The 22,248-nt window shown below is 40.5% G+C and overlaps 1 protein-coding gene across 4 annotated transcripts in view; it reads left to right on the top strand.

Moving 5' to 3' along the window:
- Window positions 1-22,248, top strand: part of ULK4 (unc-51 like kinase 4) — an 837,710-nt gene that overhangs the window by 250,942 nt on the left and 564,520 nt on the right. For all 4 annotated transcript variants that reach the window (XM_040432903.1, XM_040432904.1, XM_040432901.1 and 1 more), the window contains exons 21-23: window positions 6,719-6,901; window positions 14,062-14,189; window positions 18,047-18,180. In XM_040432903.1, the coding sequence (XP_040288837.1) occupies window positions 6,719-6,901; window positions 14,062-14,189; window positions 18,047-18,180 (445 nt within the window). The remainder of the gene's footprint in view (window positions 1-6,718; window positions 6,902-14,061; window positions 14,190-18,046; window positions 18,181-22,248) is intronic.

Genomic DNA, 22,248 nt, shown 5'->3' with positions numbered 1-22,248 from the left:
ATCAGTTTCCGCTAACTTGTGACAAAAAAAAAAAATTCTAGGAACTCACCATGCCCCTCACGGAATACCTTGGGGTGTCTTCTTTCCAAAATGGTATCACTTGTGGGGTAGTTATACTGCCCTGGCATTCTAGGGGCCCTAATGTGTGGTAAGTAGTTTGAAATCAAAATGTGTAAAAAATGACCTGTGAAATCCTAAAGGTGCTCTTTGGAATGTGGGCCCCTTTGCCCACCTAGGCTGCAAAAAAGTGTCACACATGTGGTATTGCCGTACTCAGGAGAAGTTGGGCAATGTGTTATAACTTTTACCCAAACCATTTTTTTTTTACCCAAACATTTTTTTTTTTAACAAAGACATGTAGAACAATAAATTTTGAGAAAAATTTATATATGGATGTCGTTTTTTTTTTGCAAAATTTTACAACTGAAAGTGAAAAATGTCAATTTTTTGGCAAAAAAATCGTTAAATTTCGATTAATAACAAAAAAAGTAAAAATGTCAGCATCAATGAAATACCACCAAATGAAAGCTCTATTAGTGAGAAGAAAAGGAGGTAAAATTCATTTGGGTGGTAAGTTGCATGACCGAGCAATAAACTGTGAAAGTAGTGTAGGTCAGAAGTGTAAAAAGTGGCCTGGTCATTAAGGGTGTTTAAGGTAGGGGAGCTGAGGTGGTTAAGGGCTTTCAATGTGGTAGTATTAATGAGAAAATAACATTGTATGCTGATGATATTTTGCTTTTTTTTGTAACATCGAGGTGGATTTAGGTAAAATAATTAGTATAATAGATAGGTTCAGATATTTTTCAGGTTTGAAGATAAATTGGGATAAATCACATTTGATGCTATACGGGGAGGGAGATCTGAGTAGGAAGTTAGATGTAAACATAATTGATAAAGGAGGTAGCTTTAAATATTTAGGGATAAATATCTCAAGAAATTTTAAGGACTATGTAGAATTAAATGTAGTTCCACTTTTAAAGGAAGTAAGAAAAAAATATCACATTTGGAGAAGATTATCACTATCAATGATGGGGCGAATGAACTTGATAAAGATGGTTTTCCTCCCCAAGATATTGTATGTATTGCAAAATGCCCCAATTTGGTTGCCAAATAATGTATTTAAGATAGTGGATAGGTTAATGGGGGACTTTATTTGGAAAGGAGGAACACCTAGGATAAAAAAAGAAATACTTCAGTTTCCTATTAAAGAGGTGGGGTTTTCTCTTCCAAATTGGTATCTATATTTTTTGGTGGCACAATTTGAACATATGAAGGTGAATGAAGAAAGCTCTTTGTCGAGATGATAGTTATTGAACAAGGGGGTTTAAGAGTAAGCAGTTTAGTTTTTTGGAAATTTTAGAATCAGACACTTTGGGGAATACAAGCACTGATAATCAAATATTTTATTTAATGGAGTACACTTGGAGAGAAATTATAAAAAAATAATGGGATATTTAATATGAACCCCAATATGGAATAATGTTAATTTATGTGAGATTCAGACAATTAAGCAGTATGTAAATTGGGAGACTAGAGGTGTGAGTTTGCTTTGTCACATTTTTGAGGGAAATAAATTGAAGGATTTTGAAAGTTTGATTACGGAATTTGGTATTTTTAAGAAAAGACTATTTTAAATACCTACTAATAAGGGATGCAATTAGCTCATCAGTAGATGTGGATAAATATAAAAGAGCCCCTTTGGAAAATGACAGCATTTCAAGGAGATATAGGATGTTAATGAAATTGATACAAACAGAGAGTAAAATTCCAGCTAAAGAAAAATGGAAAAAAGATATTGATGGTCTGACAGATGAGAAATGGGAAGATGTTCTGAGTAGTAGACCCTTGGGGTCATTAAGGGTCTCATACGGGGTTTCTCAGTTTTCCCTTATTCATAGGTTACCGTACATCGTACACCTCTAATCTTAAAAAAAAAAGGGTTTAAGAGTTACAGATGAATGTCCAAGACGTGGTGAAGAACAGGCAGGCCTTATACATTTAATCTGGAGGTGCCCCAAGTTATTTAGGTACTGGCCTGAAATAGAGCATATTATTGATAGTATTTTAGGAGTACAGATATATGATGATCCTGTAGCTTGTATTTTGGGGGGTACAATTCATTTGAAGCTTTGAAAGCCAGGAAAACAGGTTCTCTGTAAGTTGCTGTTTCAGGCAATATTGCTTATCCTGAAAAAATTGATTGAAAAAGATCAACCCTCTGTTTGTGAATGGAAAACATCTGTGAATAATATGACTAAAATGGAAATGATTATTTGTGATAACAGGGGGAGGAAGGATTGTCTTAAACAAACAAATATGGAATCAGTGGCTTAAAAATATATATCAGTGTTAAAATACAAAGGAATAAAAACCCTGTTTTATGTAATAAAAAGCTGCAAAAGTGTTTGAACCATGTGCGCTAAATCACAAAAAAAGTGACTGGTCATTAAGGTCTGGTCATTAAAGGGTTAACCAATAAATGCTTTCCGGGCTAGAAAGGCCTTATACACACGACCATGCCTTTTCTTTTGGTCCGCAGAAGACCAGCCATGTGTGTTCTGCATTTTGCAGAACGGAGTAACTGATGCGGACAGCACATGGAGTGCTGTCCGCATCTTTTGCGGCCCCGTGGAAGTGAATGGGTCCACATCCAAGCCACATAAAAAAATGCGGCTCAGATGTGGACTAAAACAATTGCCGTGTGCGTGAGCCTTCAGGGAAAATGCTTACTGGTTATTGCAGGTCACCTACAGTATATATGGGGGGGGAAAGGGGTGCAGAAGGTGGTAATAACCAATGAGCGCCGTCCTCTGCATTGAAGTAAAGTGCTCATTAGTGAATAGAAAGCAGCAAGGAAACTTCGCCACTTAAAGGAGTTTCCTAGTTAAAATGATTTTTAACAAGTTCCTGCAGCATAGTCCCTGAAATAGAAGATTCCTACTTTTCTGCTCCGTGCTGCTCTCGCTGTCTCCATCTTCTGGACCCGGAGCACCTCTCCAGCAAATGACTGACTTTAGCGGTCAAACGCTGCTTGTGGCCACATCACCACTGAAGCCAGTCATTGGCTGGAAAGGTACTATGCCCATATCCAACCGGATGTAAACAGTGACGGAACCAGAAGATGGAGACAGCCAGAGCGGCAGGGAGCAGGAAAGTATGAATCTTCTGTTTCAGGCCCACGCTGCAGGAACATCTGTAGAGCCCCTGTTACCAGGCAGAATATTCAGGACAATTACTGGGAACAAGTGTTCATTCCTGATATCTGGCAGTATAATCGTGCCGCTGATCAGCCGATAAACAAGGAATTACTCGTTTCTCGGCTGATTTTCATATTTTATCAGGATGAAAGATGTACAATTATCATCAGCGCATCTACCTGTGTAATCAGGAATGTGCTATAAGTGAATGAGGGAGGAATGACTGTGGTTGTGATCATTCCTCCCCAGGCACTTTTCATTAGCCTGTGTAATAGGCTGATGCAAACAAGCGCTGATTAACTTTTTTTTTTTTTTTGCGGCCCCTTGAAATAGTGCAATGTGACAATGCAGCCTCCAGACCAAAAAAGGTTGTGTACCCCTGATTTAGGAAGAGACTCTTAACTGCACTTCAAATGAACGTTGATAATATGATTTTATTAAATATATCAATAAGTACCCTGTTTCCCCGAAAATAAGAAAGTGTCTTATATTAATTTTTGCTCCAAAAGATGCGCTAGGTCTTATTTTCAGGGGATGTCTTATTTTTCCATGAAGAAAAATACGGTACACATTTATTGTTGAACAAAAAAAAAGGAAATCAGGGTTGGGAGGGGGATCACTTAAAATGGCACAGGGTGATCAGAGAAGGGAATCAAAATGACACAGGGGTATCAGGGTGGGGAGGGGGATCACTTAAAATGACACAGGGGGATCAGAAGGGGGAATCAAAATGGTACAGGAGAATCAGAGGGGTGGGATTACTATAGCATTTTAGTACCCCCTTCTGATCCTCCTGTGTCATTTTGATTCCCCCCTCTGATCCCCCTGTGTCATTTTAAATGATCCCTCTCCCCACCCTGATCACCCTGTGTCATTTTGATTCCCCCCTCTGATCACACTGTGTCATTTTAATTACCGTTTTTAGTCTACCCCCCCATCTTCACCAGACATCCCCCACCTTCCATCAGATATTCCCCCTCCCTACCTGTCACCCCGTCCCCTGTGTGTCCGTGCCAGCCAAGTTGTGAGTCTCCATCAGGGCAGAGCGAGCAGCGGGCGGAAGAAGGCGGCAGCTTGTCCTGGCGGCGGCTGCGGCCAATCAGTGAGCTCCTTACATTCCGGGGTGGCTTGCTTTATAATCGGGGAGGCATTATGTCCGGCCGATGCTTTATAATCGGGGAGGCATTACGGTATGTTCGGCGGATGCTTTATAATCGGGGAGGCATTACGGTATGTTCGGCCGATGCTTTATAATCGGGGAGGCCTTATTTTCGGGGGATGCTTTATTATCGGGGAGGCTTTATTTTCAGGGGGATGCCTTATATTACAGTGATGGTCAAAACTAGAGGTAGGTCTTATTTTTGGGGGATGTCTTATTTTCGGGGAAACACGGTATATAGATATAGAGATATGATGTCCTTCTTTTTGCAAGTTAAGTATATATGAAGACTAGAAAACTTACATTACCGATTGAGTTAACATCAGCTGACAGAGACATCAGCTAGGAAGTCCGTTTCAGGGAAAGCAGAGTCTCGATAAGGAAAAGCAAGCATCCTTCCATAGATGAACTTCAATTGCTAACTGAAAAATTCCAGCTTTTATAATGTTTAACCAAATAGCTTCACCGTCTAGTGGAATGTAGCTATCTTATGCGATCTATAAGGGTCACTGTGTATATCTTGTTTATCTGCTATTATTAAGGACCTTGGTGTGGCCAATTCCCAGATACACAATAAATCAGAATGCCAAGATAACCTTGATAGACAATAGTTAACTCTCTTGCCCCAACAAGTATGTTTGTTCATTTTCAGGTCATATGGATTCTATCAAATAAGTGGGGTAAATACTTTGTACACATATTTTAGACATATCTTCTTTGATCAGACCACATGGACTTCAGACAAGTTTCTTTGTTTATTCCATCACAAAAACATGTCAAACAAGTCTTCAATTTATTCATATGTCAATATAATTTTATCAGACCCAATGGAGTTCAAATGATCAGAGAATCCATCTTCACACTTTACAATCATATTAGTCTAATGGCTGGTAGTCTAATATGCTGCAAGCACTGTGGTTACATGCAAATTTGCTTTTGTAGCTCTGACTGTGAGAAATGTTGTATTAATATTATAATTCATAATTTTAATATCTTTAATATACTATTTAATATATAATCTAAAAAATAACTAATAGATGACAACCACTAATGTCAGCTACAGTGCTCATAGGGTAATCATCACAGGATGTTACAAAAATGTCCACATACTCTGAATGCCTGTGCATTTAGGTAGAGAGACATCCTCCCAGCCTCACTTTATTTTCCTTACTACCTGTGTCTCAATGGCTATGACTTGTATATAGTGTGAATTGTGTCATGAACCCCAATAAACAGTGCTATATTAGTGCATGTCGTTGTGAGAGGAGTCAGTGATCAGGGCTGCATCCCCGTCTTCAGTTTATGGGGCCTCCTGGAATACATTACCTCATATGGCCTCGGACTAAGTGTGACTGTAACAGACTTAGTACAGTACAGTATATGCTGAGTCTAATCATAAGGTAACTTTAGGGAAAGTATTCGCCACCGTATACCTAGATATATACCTCTATCATCATTTAGCATCTATTGAACTACATTGCATACATTAGATGGGTTTTGACCGTCACTTTAGTCATATTGGGATATTGCTTTTTAGTAGATAAAATAAAGTATATTGCATTTTAAGGGTTATATTTTTGTGCTGGAAATATACTAGTAACTGACTATAAACTGTATGTTTATGCAAATAAATTAATATTTTCAGTTTACCTTTTGCACAATTTTCCATGTTTAACAATAATTATTCTACTTAAACTTCATTATTAAGACAATTTTTTTAGGCATGATGGAGGTATATGCTGGAAGTATTGACCAATGTATACTCGGACATGTCAATAGGCCCCATCCACCCATCATATGCCAAAAGTACGGCTATTTGGATATGCTGGTCCACTATACATTGGCATACCGTTCTTTCACTGTATAGAAAATCATGGTCTACCACGCTGTTCTATGCAGAGGGACACAGTAATAAAGTATACTGCACGTTAAGTCTTTTCACAGTGGGAGTCAATGGCCAACTGTATGCTGCCTAGTGGCATATGCAGGAGACATACATTGGAGAATACCCACAGTGTTTACCTCTGATGTGCCTAAAACAAGAACTGTATGGAGCCTATTCTGCATACATTTGTTTTCTGAGGCATATAGTGTGAATTGAGCAAATATGTTGGATTTTTACACCTTTTTTCTTTTTTAACGAAATTTATGACAATTCATAAATGTACTTTTTGTGATTCTTTATCATAAAACAAAATTATAGCTAGTGGGAATGAGTAAAATACCCTTTAAAAAACCAAAAACTGCCTCTGCCAGACTTCGTTTTTTTTAATGAGAACATAAGAGAGTAGCCTTGAAGCATGACATATGTGATGGGAGTTTTAGAGAGCAGGATAACTGAGCACTTTCTGGTCTGTTTTAGGCTTTATGCAGGATCACTCATCATGCTCCCTCAGCCTTCCAGAGCGTCATTGAGAAAGCGGGACTTGTGTCGGTGATAAACACATTAGTGACAGGAATAGCCAAAGTGCAACAGTACATGCTGACCATGTTCGCTACAATGTTGTCAGCTGGAATTCATCTCCAAAGACTCACACAAGAAAAGGTAAGAAGCGCTTTACAATGTCCGCCGACAGTTTCTCCAGATTGAACTCGGCACAGGACATTGTGTGAATGTTAAACTAGATGCTGCCGCCATTAATATTGTTTCTCCTGTAGGGACACATAACCTGTGACATGCATTTTAAGACATTTTGTGAAGGGAAAATGAAACATGAGTTCAAATTTGCATTTACAGACATTAAAGGTCATCCTCCGCTATAATTCATAAAGTTTCAGCTTAAAAGAAGAACTGAGAGAATACCAGAAATTCATGGTGTAATGCAGCCAAAAAAGCAACAAAACTGTGATGCGTAATGAACTCAGACAACCCTGTTGCTGTAAAAGGACCTTTACAGGTCAAATGACCTTATGTGTGCAGGTCCTGAAGACGAGCTTCAAGGCTCCACGGAGGAGACAGCCAGCCCCTAGGGTCTGATCTAGGTCTAAATTAGTTTAGGGGATCTGATCTGGGCTCTATATCTAGTGTGTCTAGTCTACCATTAGTATTAGTTTAGGGGGTAAGGGTGTCTGGTCTTAGGTTTGAACATATGTAATGCCTGTATTTATTTAGGCGATTGACTTTGGGGGTCTGTATATTTTAAGGGTCTTATGTTGGATCCAATTTTATTTAGGGGTCTGTATTAATTTGGGCTGTAATATCTGAATGTAATTATTATTTATTCTAATGCTGGGATTTGTTCATTTCGGGGCATGAAAAAGGAGTAATTTGCACTACTTGTAGTGCACTAGGGTTGCAGTCAGACATGTATAGCACATAGATGGCTGCTGTGTTCATTACATTTTTTTCTCACTCCCACACTTGAATGAGTCTGATCCACAAAAATGGTTGTGTGAATAAGCCATAAAAGGTAGAATTTTGAATGAATTAATCAATTAGTATCGCAGGATGTAATGGTATTAAGTATTTCAGATAAATTTGATTTGTATAAAAAAACTAACACTAGTTTAGGTGTTGTAACTCACCGACTTCAAGGCAGGCAACAATAAAACGTTGGTAATTTATTTTGCAAAGCGTTTCGAGGTCGAAGGGCCCCCTTCTTCAGGCAGAGTATCAAATGTTTTGTTTTGTTATTGTGCCTGATGAAGAGGGCCCTTCACCCTCGAAACGTGTTGTAAAATAAAGTACAATATTTTATTTATACCTGCCTTTTTTATACAAACCAAGTTTATCTTGTATCCCGGCTCTTCCCTCCTGGCTAAGAACTGGCTTAGAACTGCAGTCCTGGACACCTGACCGCTGTGCGGTGAAAAAAACTGCAAGCCATTAAGTTTGTTGTGACTTTCATAACAGTTAAAGGTAAGCACGTTACCAAAAAATTTTTTATGTGTTTCTCTCCCTCTCATCGATAATACGTGAGGATCTGTCTCCATTTTTTTTTTTTGTGTTCTACATACCAGTATTTAGTATTTCAATCATATTGCCTTGTACCTTTGAAGCTTTTATGGTTCCCAAGATTAAGATGCTGTGCCTACTGATATGACAGGCCCTAGTGCAAATTCTGTAACGGGTTCCCCCAACTATCATATGTCATTTATGGTATTGGTCTCATATTGGACAGCGATGCTTTAGACACTGTATGTGGAGCCTTAAGCTACTTTCACATCTGTGTTTTTTGCTGGACCCAGAAGGGGATCAGCAAAAGCACTTCCATTATGATAATATAACCGGCTGCATCCATTCTGAACGGATCCGGTTGTATTATCTCTAAAATGAACAAGACTGATGCGGCACTAAAACCATTGTAAGTCGATGGGCGCTGGATCAGTTTCTTTTTCGTGGCCGAAAAAACTGATCTGACACCTAGCTGCATCTGTCTTGATCAATATCCCATGATGCACTCAAAAACGCTGCTTGCAGCGGTTTTGTGTCTGGCATGGGAACGCAACCAAAGGGAACGGAATGCATTCTGGTGCACTCCGTTCAGTTCAGTTTTGTCCCCATTGGCAAAACTGAAGCATTTTCCACCGGTTTTGAGAGCCTATGACAGATCTCAATACCGGAAAGGAAAACACAGATGTGAAAGTAGCCTTATAGTTGTGACCCTCATATAATGGTAAGGTATTTTTGTGCCACTGTTTTTCAATCAAATACCTCCCTGACTAAACCACCTACATACTCTGTTTACTGGCATGTCAGCCTGTTTCTCTGTGTCGGTGTATGGCTGCACCTAATTACATGACACATATTGTTACTATGACTTATGTAGTTCATACAGATTTAGGTGTCTCTGGAGATATGTGATAAAACCCTGATCATGGCGGGAGAAATTGATTCTGGTCTTTTAGCAATAATCCTGTTGAAGAAACCTACAGCCATCTTCTACGTAGGCTAAAATGACTGTTACAAACGCAAAATACAAATGTGATAGCACTCTGCAACCAGCATTTGGCTCCAGGAGAAGTATATGGTGGGCTCAGCATGCATGTTGGTACTTGCATCCCTGGATCCGATGAAAGCTGTAATGGCACCGGACGGGGTTAAAAGCAGAGTGTGCTTGGCGTGCATGCTGACCTGCATTCCCTGGACTTGGTGTGGCTGTCATGGCCCATAAACAGGTAGGAACTAGTGTTAGGGACCACTCATAGAGGCGACCTTGACGTGGTGAGTGGCTTATTACGCTTTGGCCAAAATATACACCAATGCCTCATCCAGCATAGAGGCAGGGCAGAATGCTGGTTGCAGAGTGCTATCACATTTGTATTTTGCGTTTGTATAGGTATTTCGCCATAGTGATGTGCACCTACATACAGGGTTGTGCTGACTCAATCACCCACATTTTAAAATGACTGTTAATAGGGATCCTTTAGAGGGGCTTAATGTTATCTGCCCATATCAATTGCTTTAGTATTGACACTAGAATTACTATTACAATTGTACCTGTAAATTTCTAAATTTACTTGCCACAACCACAAAAACAAAAATCCCATCTGATGTACATCATTTTACTGAATTGCGATGTATTCCCTTAACTTCACATACAGTAGTGTCACTTGGAGCAGACAGTGTAACATCAGTATATTTACCCATATGCCTTGCATATACAATTAATTGTTTTTGTCACTATACTTTATATGCAACATAAAATCTTTCATATAGGAGTCCTGCAAAAAAGCAGGGGCCACTGTGCATTTTAGTAAAATTCTTGTACTGTTTGTCTTCCTGGCCTCAGCTCGTCTTCATTCTTTTTCTGTTCGAGTCAGTGAATGTTTTTCATTATGGATGCAGCCAAGTATAGAAGATCCCCACTTTTTGACAGTATGAAGTTAATCCTAGGGTGTCTCTCAAAAATAAAGAAAATAGCCAATAGTTCTGAAATATGCGTACACTGAGCTCCTCTATGTATCATTGAAAGTGATTTGTTTTTCGAATTCCCGGTGTGGTATTATCGGATATTACTTCTCTTGTAAGTAAGGCAATAATCCTGATTAAACTGTTTGGTCACAGACCTGTCACTGCAGAGTGCACCTAAGCCGTAACTCTTCCACTCACACAGGCCATAATGCATTTTGCTATTAGATTGCTAAGGAAAAACTAATAGAAAAGAAGACCATAAATTGTTTTTGTATTGTTTCCAGAAAATGGATTAGAGTGGTTTTCTTGAACTTGCTGAAAATTGTACCTCTCGGTCATGCCAGACATCAAATATAATGCTTGGATATAAAGCAACGTTGGACATAATGGCTTACCCTTTAAAGCCTTTATGACACACTAGGCTGTTCCAATACATTTGTCAAAAGGGTCATTAGAATTTATAGTAAATATTCACAGTGGTTTGCGCTGTTTGAACATTTAGGATTTTTATAGAACATCTAAAAACTTCAGAGTGTAAATCTGTAAAAATGAGTACTGTGTGGAGTTTATTAGCTTTGCTTACTTGCACCATCTTTTCCTTTCAGTATGGTGCACTATGCAATATGGTGCTCTGTACTTCCTCCTTGAAAAAACAAGAGGATCTTCCTGTCCTGCCTTAGGCTCGCCCAGGGGTGGACTGGGAACTTAAAGTGGCCCTGGAAAAAATAAATAAAAGTGGCCCTATTTTGTAGTCGGGTCCAAATGGATGGAAGGCAGAGTCAACACAAATAGGCAGGTCTAACAATACCATATTGTGGCACAAAATACATCCACAAAAACATCCATTGGCTGGCCGTGAAGAGGGCTCAAGTGGCCCCATGGGCATGGGCCCACTGGGAAATTACCCTGTAAGGTCTATGGCCAATCTGCCCCTGGGCTGGCCGTACATATGAGATAGCAGTTGACCAAGCACTTTCAGTTTGGCTGACGGCTATTTTTTCTAATCCGTCCTCCCGTACAGATGCACATTCAGCTTGGTTGAGCATTCAAGTCTTCTAAATTGGAAGAGTTATCAGAGTGCTGCCAGGTACTTCTGAGAGCTAAATAATTGGGCATTTTAAAATCTGCCACCAGGAAACAGTTTGGAGGCTCCCATACACCAAAATCAGCAGGTGTGGCCAATATTCATCTCATTTTTACGGCCAGCTTTACGCAGACCAGCCATTTTTTAAATATACACGGTGTAATTCTTAAATTCCCCTGTGGTGGTGCTGCAGGGAAATTTGACACTTGCTGCTAGGTTTATCTATAGATTGTTGCCAACTACTGGGGGTCCCAGCAGAGGGAGGCTTTATGATCAATGCCAGGATTGTCCAAAGCAGCCTTCCCCTTTAATTGCCCTTTAATTTAAAATGTATTCAGGAAGGTAAATTTTGGTAGATCTAGGGCAGGAGAACACTATTGTTGTCACGGATGTTCCCGTGAGAGGTGGGAGGAGACCGGTGAGACTGGCAACACGTGGTTTGATCTGACATGTTTTCAGTTTGGATCAAATGACGTCTGTGTTGTTTCTGGTGCTTGCCACACCTTCTTTCCCCAGGTGTGGCTATTAGGTTATTTAACCTTCTATATTTATAGTTGCTTCTCCCATAATTCAATTTCTGTGCGGTTTATAGCTTCTGTTTGGACCTTTTGGATATATTGTGGTTGGATCTCGGCTGAGTTTCTGGTGCTTCCATTGCTCCTTTGAAGTTAAGTCTTTCCTTTCCCTTTTGTATTTTGTTTCGGTTCTGTGTGTTGCATTTTCCTATTGTTTGTTTTAGGCCTGAAGGAGACTCCTGTTCATCCTACCATTTGGAGGAACAGGTAGTCTAGACCCTGCCATTAGTACCAAGGTCCTATAGGGGTTGATAGGATTCTAGGTATTCCTGCATATGAACTCACCTACCTTTTGGGGTCTGTTCATACTGGTAGTCAGTCAGGATTTTGGTTAGGATTTTCACTAGGAGGTGTCCATTTTCCTTCCCTAGTTCTCAGGCCTGATTCCCTGTTCCCCCCCTTCCCTCCTATGCTCGGTGTGGTGTTTCCCTCCCACACCGAAGCGTGACAATTGTCCTCTTAGCTCACTTTCCTTACAAGTTAGTCAGTCTCCACGAATGGACTGTGGGGGAGATTTATGAAAACTGGTGCAAAGGAAAAGCGGGTTATTTGCCCATAGCAACCAATCAGATCAATCCGTTTTTTTCCAAAGGAGCTATGAAAAATGAAAGGTGGAATCTGATTGGTTCCTGTGGGCAACTAAACCAGTTTTTCTTTGCACCCCCAGATAAATCTTCCCCTGTAATTTTATTAATGACTAATACCAGAAAATCATGGTACATGAGTTCTCTCATTAGAATCATCTGAATCTATGAAGATCCGAGTAATTATAGGGTCCAGAATTCCTTTTGCTGCTAAAAGATTTTCTCTTTATCCTAAATTAGCACAGATCCAGTGGAATCTGAGAATCTTGTTGAACATAAGGGTTATCCAGACGTTTTAACTTGTTACTGTTTGTATCTTCATTTATGTATTGCAGTAGGCTTCTGTAGTTTTTAGGTTTGTTATTCTGGTAATTTTAGACACCCTTCACCTTCTCATACAGAATTTATTATATATATCTATATATATATAGTTTGATTTATGAAATAGTTTCATGGTAAATGTCATATTTGTGTAATAAATTGGCAAGATATTAGAGATGAGCGAATTTCATATTTTGACATTTGTTCACACTTCGTTTATTGGTAAAAGGTGAATTGCGTTATGGATTCCGTTACCACGGACCATAACCCAATTCTATGACGGAATGCATAACTAAATGCCTTTAGAGGCTCTCCCCTGCATAACGGGAACGGGAGTGATCCGTTTTGCAGCCCATAGACTTCTGTTATGACCGAATGAATAACGGAATGCCTCTAAAGGCATTCCCTTATGCATTCTGTCATAGAATTGGGTTATGGTCTGTGGTAACGGAATCCATAACGCAATTCACCTTTTACCACCAAACGAAGTGTGAACTAATTTCATAAGCGAAAAGTCGCTCATCTCTACAAGATATATTACACTTTGTTTTGTTTTTTATCATCTAGGGAATAAAAAGTACTCAACTGGCAATTTTACTGTTTCTCAACCCCCCCAGTAACTAATAAAATCTATATATCTAAAAAAAAAAAAAGTACTAACTTACAGAGCAGTCTAGAATTAAATCCTGTCTGCTATATTCCTCTCCGTTCTATATCTGTTGGCTAGATGAGCTAGTCTGGCTGATAGCTATTCCTTCTGACCTTATCTCACGTATATGGTTGTGTTAAAGGAAACCTGTCACCATGAAATTTCTGCCCAATACAGTTTATCATGTCATAGTGAAGGAGATGCTGAGCAGATTGATATATAGGTTTGTGGGGAAAGATTTAGTATAACTAAAGCCCAGCTCCTCCTGCTCTTTAACATTATACTGGCTGATCAGACTGCTTGTTCAACATGACAGGTTCCCTTTAAATGTTGGAGGTACTTATGAATATATGCTTCCAGCCCTTCATCTCACTGCAAATCCAGCATTGTGGCCCCACATCTGCTGCTACAAAGCAGTAGCCAAAAAAGGAAACATTTCTGTGTCCTTTCCTTCTTTTTAATGGAAGTGGTCTTCTACTATTTAACATAGTTAACAAAATTGATATTTGCGGTACTTTTTTTGAGTATTACCTGTGCTATAATCTTGTGGCTGGCATTATACATCTTTTACCTGTCAGTTTGTGATTTTACAGTATATATATATATATATATATTATTTTTTTTTGCTTCTTCTTAAGGACTTTGTTACAAAGATAGTTCGTCTTCTGGAAAGCCCTTCCACAGCAACAAGAGCCAAAGCTTTCCTGGTCATTGTGCAAGTTTTAATTAACAACAAAGAGATGTTGCTTCTCTGCTGCCAAAGCAGGTAAATCTAATTCGATTCAAACGTCAATTTTTGTTTTGTGCTTTACCAATGTTAAAGAGTAACTAAACTTTTGATTACATTTTTGTTAAAATATCCCTGATGCCATAATAACACTTTTTGTAATATAATTTATTAAAGCTTTTTGTATTTTTAATAGACTTTACCTCCCTTACAGTTTTTCAATGGGGCTTCAGTGCAGTGAGTACAGACAGCCGCGCACATTGCTGCTCCTGCCCATGCTCCCCAGAGGTTTACTACTCCTGGCATATCACATGGGTACCCTGTAACCATGTGCTTTGCTCAGATTAGCTGAGCGGAGCGGGCTCCTGCTTGTGCCTGCTTCGCTAAGCTAAGAGAACTGCATGTAAGCTTTTAGCTTAGCGGAGCAGGCACAAGCAGGAGCCCACTCCACTCAGCTAATCCTGGCACAGCACATGGTTACAGGGTACCCATGTATTATGCCTGCATTTAGTAAATCTCAGGGGGGGCACAGGCAGAAGCAGCAATGTGTACACCTGCCCGTATGCACTGCTGCTGCCGCCCGATTGATAAAGTGCCTACAGCCCGTACTCCGTACACCGCTGAGAATCAGCGGTGTATAAGAAAAGTAAATTTTAAGCACACAGGGAAAGGTGCACTTTAGGGAGGGAAAAGTGTATTAAAAAATACAAAAATCTTTAATAAAGTATATTACAAAAAGTATTATTATGACATTTTAACAATAATTTAATTAAAAGTTTAGTTACTCTTTAATGATAAAAATGTAAAATTATATATCTAGTGAAAATGACCAGTTTATTATACTAATATTCGAGTATTAGAAATTATATTATTTCTGTATTAATTAACAGCCATATGTGTCCTGAAAGAAGTACATGAAAAAATATTTAGCTAGCCCAAAAGAGTTAAAAATTTAGGGCCGCTAAGCCAACACATACTCTAAATCACATGAAATTGTCTGGTCATTAAAGGGGTTGCCCTGTCTGGATATTTATGGCATATCCCCCTCTGGGACCTGCTCTTCTCTCAAGAACAGAACCCCACCCGTGCATCCATGGCTCTCTCCATTCACTACTGTGGAACTGTGGTTCTTAAGATAGGAGCGGGTCCTAGTGGTGGGACCCTCACCGATCAGACATTTAGAGCATATCCTGTGGATACGGTATAAATGTCCATGTGTGAATACCCCTTCAAGGGGCTAAACCTTATTTTTTAAGTGACTGTGACTATTTTTGTCATCAAAAATACCAGAAAGGCCGTCAGAAACCCCGGTGGAATCTGTGAATGCAAATGTAAACTGAGCATTTCACAGGCAACAATAAATATTAGAGACGTGTACTATGGGAAGCATACCAATTAATGCAAAATGCACAAATACTGAAGTAAACAAAAATAATTTATAACTCATTTCCATGCATGAAAATCCCAAATGCTAATTCTGGTTATGTCAGTATTTAATTCATGTATGCCTAAAAAGCTCTGCTTCTATAGCAACATGAAAATGCAGTGGTAGAAAGATATTGCGAGTGACCACTGAAGAAGCAGTTATGTAGCTGTTTCACACGTGCACCCATATCTAGTTGGCTTTCTTTTGTAGCAAGGCTTGGCGATAAATGTATTGTTTCTGGAAACTGTCATCTACGCACTTGGTGTGAATGGATGTCACAGTCTCTGAGTCTTTCGCTCTTCAGATACTGCAGTCAGATCTTCAGTAGATTATTGTATTTTATGTTTTATGGTATAAATTGGCTGATTTACAGCTTTTCTTGAATATAGATAAAAGGGGTTTTTATTATGTGGCCACCACAGTGCCACGCAATTGAAAAAGGGAAGACTTCTCACTAAAGGTAGCCGTACACATTAGATTAAAGGGGTTGTCCTGCCATTTTTATTGATGACCTATCATCAGGATAGGTCATCACTATCTGATCAGCAGGGGTCCGACACCCGGTACCCCTGCCAATCCTCTGTCTGAAGCGGAGGCCAAGCTCCATGCAAGCGCTGCGGATAGGTGATAAATACTTTTACCACCTAACTGTTCTGCTGGGGCAGTAGGAAAAGTGCTTAACTGTTCTGCCCGAGTTCAGCTCGGAAGTGGAGGGGGAGGGCTGCTTTAGCTGTTGATATCTCCTGAATGGTAGCAGCTAGAAACCTGCAACTGGTCTCATTTGAAAGCTGGCATTCCAGGCTTTCATACAAGACCAAAATGACACCTAAAGTCACTGTTAGAAATCGAGTCGGGAATAATGGCAGGTGAAACCTGCTTTTACTTTCACTTTCAGCTGTATTCACAGCATCCCGATTTCTATCAGTGATATCTTCCCCTGTACTGAACACATTGCAGTCAATCTGGTATTGTCTGAAAACTTAGAATGCCAGAGATATGAGCAGTTAAAGCAGTCTCCCCTCCCCTTCAGTCTGGAGAAGAATGAAGGGAGAAGCTGCAGAGCTGACAGGCTGCAGGAAGAAAGGAAAATAGTAAAAATATATAGAAATGTGACATTATCATCATTGTAGTGACCCAGATAATAAAATTTTTATTTTTACTAAACAGTAAACGCCGTAAAAAAATAAATCCACAAAATAATGGAAAAATTGACGTTGTTTTTATCTTTCCCCCTAAAAATAAAATTAAAAAAGTTATTTAATACACAATATATACACCTAAATGGTTCCTAAAAAAAAACTACAACTAATCCTGCAAGATTTTTTTTTTAAATTTGAAGAAAAAATTAAAAAGTTATGACTCCTAGAACACAAAGGGGAGAACTATTATTGGTCCTTAAGGCTAAAATTAATGATGTCACTAAGGGGTTTAAATGCAATAGTGTCCCCTGAGTTGTGCACCAACAAGATTTGTTGCAAACACACATTACAAATTTTTGAGAGGGTTTTAACGCGACTGTTAAGAGGTTCAAGTAGTGGTCTTCAAACACTGTCTCTCCACTGGTTGTGGGACAGCTTCCAGCATGTCCTGAGCCACATGCAGACATCTTCCACACATAAACATTCTGATAACTTCAAGGGATGAATCTTTCTACAGATATGGCTTTTAATACAGTCACATTGGTGGTGTTACTATATGGCCACTGTATGGCGATATTATTTTTCAGGAACACTGCAGCTCAGTGGGGACGTGTGTGTGCATCTAAAATAAAATATTCAACCGCAGAATCCTGAATGTCAAAGTACTGTATAATTTTCACTATTGTGCTCCCTTCATGACATTTCATTGCCACTTTTTGAATTGTGGGCAGAAATATCTTGATTTAAACCACTTAGATTTTAACAAAAATGGGATTGTTCTGAATGAAGCATTTAATTAGCATGGCTTTAATGAAAATTCATTTTTCTTCCTGTTATAACTTTTGATTCGAAGGAAACAGAACGAAAACCTAAGTGCCTATCTTGTAGAAATATATCATGTTTAGCTAAAATTGCTTTGAAGTTAATGAGGGCTAGCAACATTTTTCGAGCACATTGCTCAACCAATATCTAATGGGGTTGTTTATCAAGCAAATGGGTTTAGACCTGAGAGATTTCATACGTCCTATAGCCGAGCCTTCTTTGTACTGTGATGCAGTGATAGCTATTTGATATAGCTATGTTTTAAATCATACGCCTAGTGATGGTAATGAATGTGTATGGTTAATAAACATGAAAGGATGTCATACTTAATTCCACACAATTTAGAGGACTGTGTTGTACTGCCGAACATTTAATGCAATGATAAATTATTCTGATCCTGCTCAATATGTCATTCCCCTTCAAGTTTCTTCAGCTTGACTTTGGCGACATTGGGAAAAATGATATGTTATTTTGTCGGAAGGGCTAATCTTGCATTGACTTGTTTGCAGACTTGTGATGTACATTGAAAGAGACAGCAGAAAAACCACACCAGGAAAAGAGCAGCAAAGCGTCAACGAGTACCTGTCAGTATGTCTGGACCTCCTAATCCATCACATAGTCCACGAGCTGCCAGGAATTCTGGGTAATTTGATTTGCTTGCGTTGTATTTCTTAGTCATTAAGTTAACTTAGTGCAATTTGATTTTATTACATTTGCTGTTTTGTTGTTTTGTGGGGTATGTCTTTTTTTTGTTGGAGAGGGTGGGTCGTTTCTAATGTCATGAATCCAAAGCGCCCAGTCGTCGATGCTATGTCAGATTATACTTAGACCGTTGTCAGTACACATGAAGCTCGTTCAATCCATCCTTCAACCAAGGAAAAGAAACAAAGAAAAGGCAGCAAATAATGTTAGCAGGTTGAAAACATAGCTATATAGATACAGTATATCCTCCTAAAATAAATGTGTTCTATTATTAAAGGGGTTGTCTCCCTTCAGCAAATGGCATTTATCATGTAGATAAAGTTAATACAAGGCACTTACTAATGTATTGTGATTGTCCATATTGCCTCCTCTGCTGGCTTCATTCATTTTTCTGTCACATTATACACTGCTTGTTTCCATGGTTATGACCACCCTGCTATTCATCAGTGGTGGTCGTGCTTGCACACTATAGGAAAAAGTGCCGGCCTCTCTGGTGACAGGGATCATCGGAGTGCTCACAGTACAGTGCCTTTTCCTATAACGTGCAAGCACTATGGAAACAAACAGTGTATAATGTGATGAAAAAATGAATGAAACCAATATGGACAATAACAATATATTAGAAAGTAATTAGTATTATCTTTGTCTACATGATAAATGCCAATTTCTGAAGGAAGACAACCCCTTTTAAATAAAATGAAGAAATTGTTTGGCGTGACTCGTATCTATCTCCTCCGATGTGCAGATTTCCAGGTCTGTTGAATACATTAGAATATTTAGTGCACCTCCAAAATTATTGCTAATAATAACCAATTTGTTAATCAGCAAAAAAAATTGGTAAATAATTTGGTAATATCTACTGTGATCAGTTGATGCCTACTGCCATACAGTATACTGCTTCAGATTTTTCTGCCATTTAGATGACCATAGACTTTTTTTTTTTTTTTTACATCAAGCCAATTTTATTAAGGTTTTTGAAAGGTATACAACACAATCAATCAAAACTCAAGTACAAACAGATCAGTACAACAGTACAGCCCTTAAAAACAAATACCCGTTCCCCTCCCCCGCTTCTTGCAGTTCCAGAAATGTAAAACATTCCTCCTTAGTAATCACTGTGCAATTCGCAACACATTATTTAGCATAGCGCGCCCCCCCCCACACACCTTTGTACACAGTTAACAGTTTTGGCTTGTTTATCATTTCTGGGCAACCCGTCTGCCTACAGTAGTTGGCCTGGCTCTAATTTGCAAGAGGGAAGGAGATGCCAATCCAGGACTAGCCAACCACAAATCTCACTGTGTCTCAAATTTTTTGACCTCTTTTCATATATCCTTCTCTTTTTATTAAAATCATTGAAATAGTCAGCTTGACTAGTTCACCTACAACTGGTGTAGTCAACTTGATTCACCAACTATCTATCCATTTACAGGTTAAAACACTTTAGCTATGTCCAGTTTTATCCAATCAGTTGTTAGTCAATCGGATACATAGCCTAATAACCCAACCAGTGTGGTTCTGGGAATCTATGACCATAGACTTTTACTGAATTATGGTGGCTATACACCAGGATGCACAACCTTTATTTGTCCTAGGGCCACATTATTAGGTTGTACATCTCAGAAGGGCCATAGCTGAGACATATTGACAATATATGCCACAAATGTCTGATAGGTGGGATTTCCCTCTTCTTGGACTTCAACTTATCGGGAGAATACGGGTGCCTTGTTCCTCTGTTTTGCAGACCAAAGAGGAAGAGTCTCTATAGTACTTTTACAGGAGTTGCAGAAAAGACAAGTGTTTCTCAGCTTCTGAAAACTACAATGGCTAAAGCCAAATCCATGCACAGCCAGCTTTCCACCTAATTTATTTTCTAAAGTGGTTAACTTGGAGGAGCCCCCAAATAATCCTAGGGCAGTACAGAATGGCAGTGTGAGCATTTGGCCCAGTTACAGATTGAACTAAATGGACCTGTGATTTTTATTTTCAACCTTATAGACCAGTGGTGCCCAACCATTTTTCGTCTGAGGGCCGCACTAGACTTGGTATAAATTTTGCGGGCTGGAACCAGGTAGCTTTGCCAGAAAGAAATGCAAACGCTGTGAGGGGCATGTGTGAGCATTACTACTGTGAAGAGGGCACATATCTGCCATAACTACTGTGAGGGGGCACTTATCAGGGTATAACTACTGTGAGGAGGGCACATATCAGGGCATAACTACTGTGAAGAGGGCACATATCAGGGCATAAGTACTGTGAGGGGGCACGTGTGAGCATTACTACTGTGAAGAGGGCACATATCTGGCATAACTACTGTGAGGGGGCACATATCTCGGCATAACTACTTTGAGGGGGCACATATCTGGGCATAACTACTGTGAGGGGGCACATATCTGGGCATAACTACTGTGAGGGTGCAGGTGTGAGCATTACGTCTGTGAAGAGGGCACATATCTTGGTATTATTACTGTGAGGGGGCACATATCTGGGCATAACTACTGTGAGGGGGCATGTGTGAACATTACTACTGTGAAGAGGGCACATATCTTAGCATTATTACTGTGAGGGGGCATGTGATGTATACATGTGTGTAATGTATGTAGTGCAGTATGTGATGATCACACACTACACTACATACATTACACACATGTATACATCACATAATGCGCTGTCACCTTCTTCTGAAGGTCTACCTTGATGTCTGGTCTTTAGGCTTCAGTCAGATCCTCCACCGCCATGCTTGCGCCGTGTGCCCGACACTACCAGGAGCTGGCCCCTCCTCTTTTCATCTCCCGCCAGCTTCTCCTACAGCAGGGCGCTCTATTGCTCCAGTGCCCTCCCAATCTTACCAATCAGGGGCGTAGCTAGAAATGACTGGGCCTCATAGCAAAAAAAATTATGGGCCCCCCCTCCTGGATCTCCCACCCCCACATACCTATCGGACCTCCCACCCCTTCCAGAGCTCCCACCCAAACACCCCTCAGGGACCTCCCACCCAAACATCCCCACACCCCTCCCTAGATCCCCCTAAGTGTCATCCACAGATCCCCCCGTAAGTGTCATCCACAGATCCCCCCCGTAAGTGTCATCCACAGATCCCCCCGTAAGTGTCATCCACAGATCCCCCCGTAAGTGTCATCCACAGATCCCCCCGTAAGTGTCATCCACAGATCCCCCCGTAAGTGTCATCCACAGATCCCCCCGTAAGTGTCATCCTCAGATCCCCCCGTAAGTGTCATCTACAGATCCCCCCGTAAGGGTCATCCACAGATCCCCCCCGTAAGGGTCATCCACAGATCCCCCCCGTAAGGGTCATCCACAGATCCCCCCCGTAAGGGTCATCCACAGATCCCCCCGTAAGGGTCATCCACAGATCCCCCCGTAAGGGTCATCCACAGATCCCCCCCGTAAGGGTCATCCACAGATCCCCCCCGTAAGGGTCATCCACAGATCCCCCCCGTAAGGGTCATCCACAGATCCCCCCCGTAAGGGTCATCCACAGATCCCCCCCGTAAGGGTCATCCACAGATCCCCCCCGTAAGGGTCATCCACAGATCCCCCCCGTAAGGGTCATCCACAGATCCCCCCCGTAAGGGTCATCCACAGATCCCCCCCGTAAGGGTCATCCACAGATCCCCCCCGTAAGGGTCATCCACAGATCCCCCCCGTAAGGGTCATCCACAGATCCCCCCCGTAAGGGTCATCCACAGATCCCCCCCGTAAGGGTCATCCACAGATCCCCCCCGTAAGGGTCATCCACAGATCCCCCCCGTAAGGGTCATCCACAGATCCCCCCCGTAAGGGTCATCCACAGATCCCCCCCGTAAGGGTCATCCACAGATCCCCCCCGTAAGGGTCATCCACAGATCCCCCCCGTAAGGGTCATCCACAGATCCCCCCCGTAAGGGTCATCCACAGATCCCCCCCGTAAGGGTCATCCACAGATCCCCCCGTAAGGGTCATCCACAGATCCCCCCCGTAAGGGTCATCCACAGATCCCCCCCGTAAG

This window comes from Bufo bufo, chromosome 5 (assembly GCF_905171765.1).
Source record: "Bufo bufo chromosome 5, aBufBuf1.1, whole genome shotgun sequence".
Classification (NCBI taxonomy): Eukaryota; Metazoa; Chordata; class Amphibia; order Anura; family Bufonidae; genus Bufo; species Bufo bufo.
This window is presented reverse-complemented; position numbering and strand designations above follow the sequence as displayed.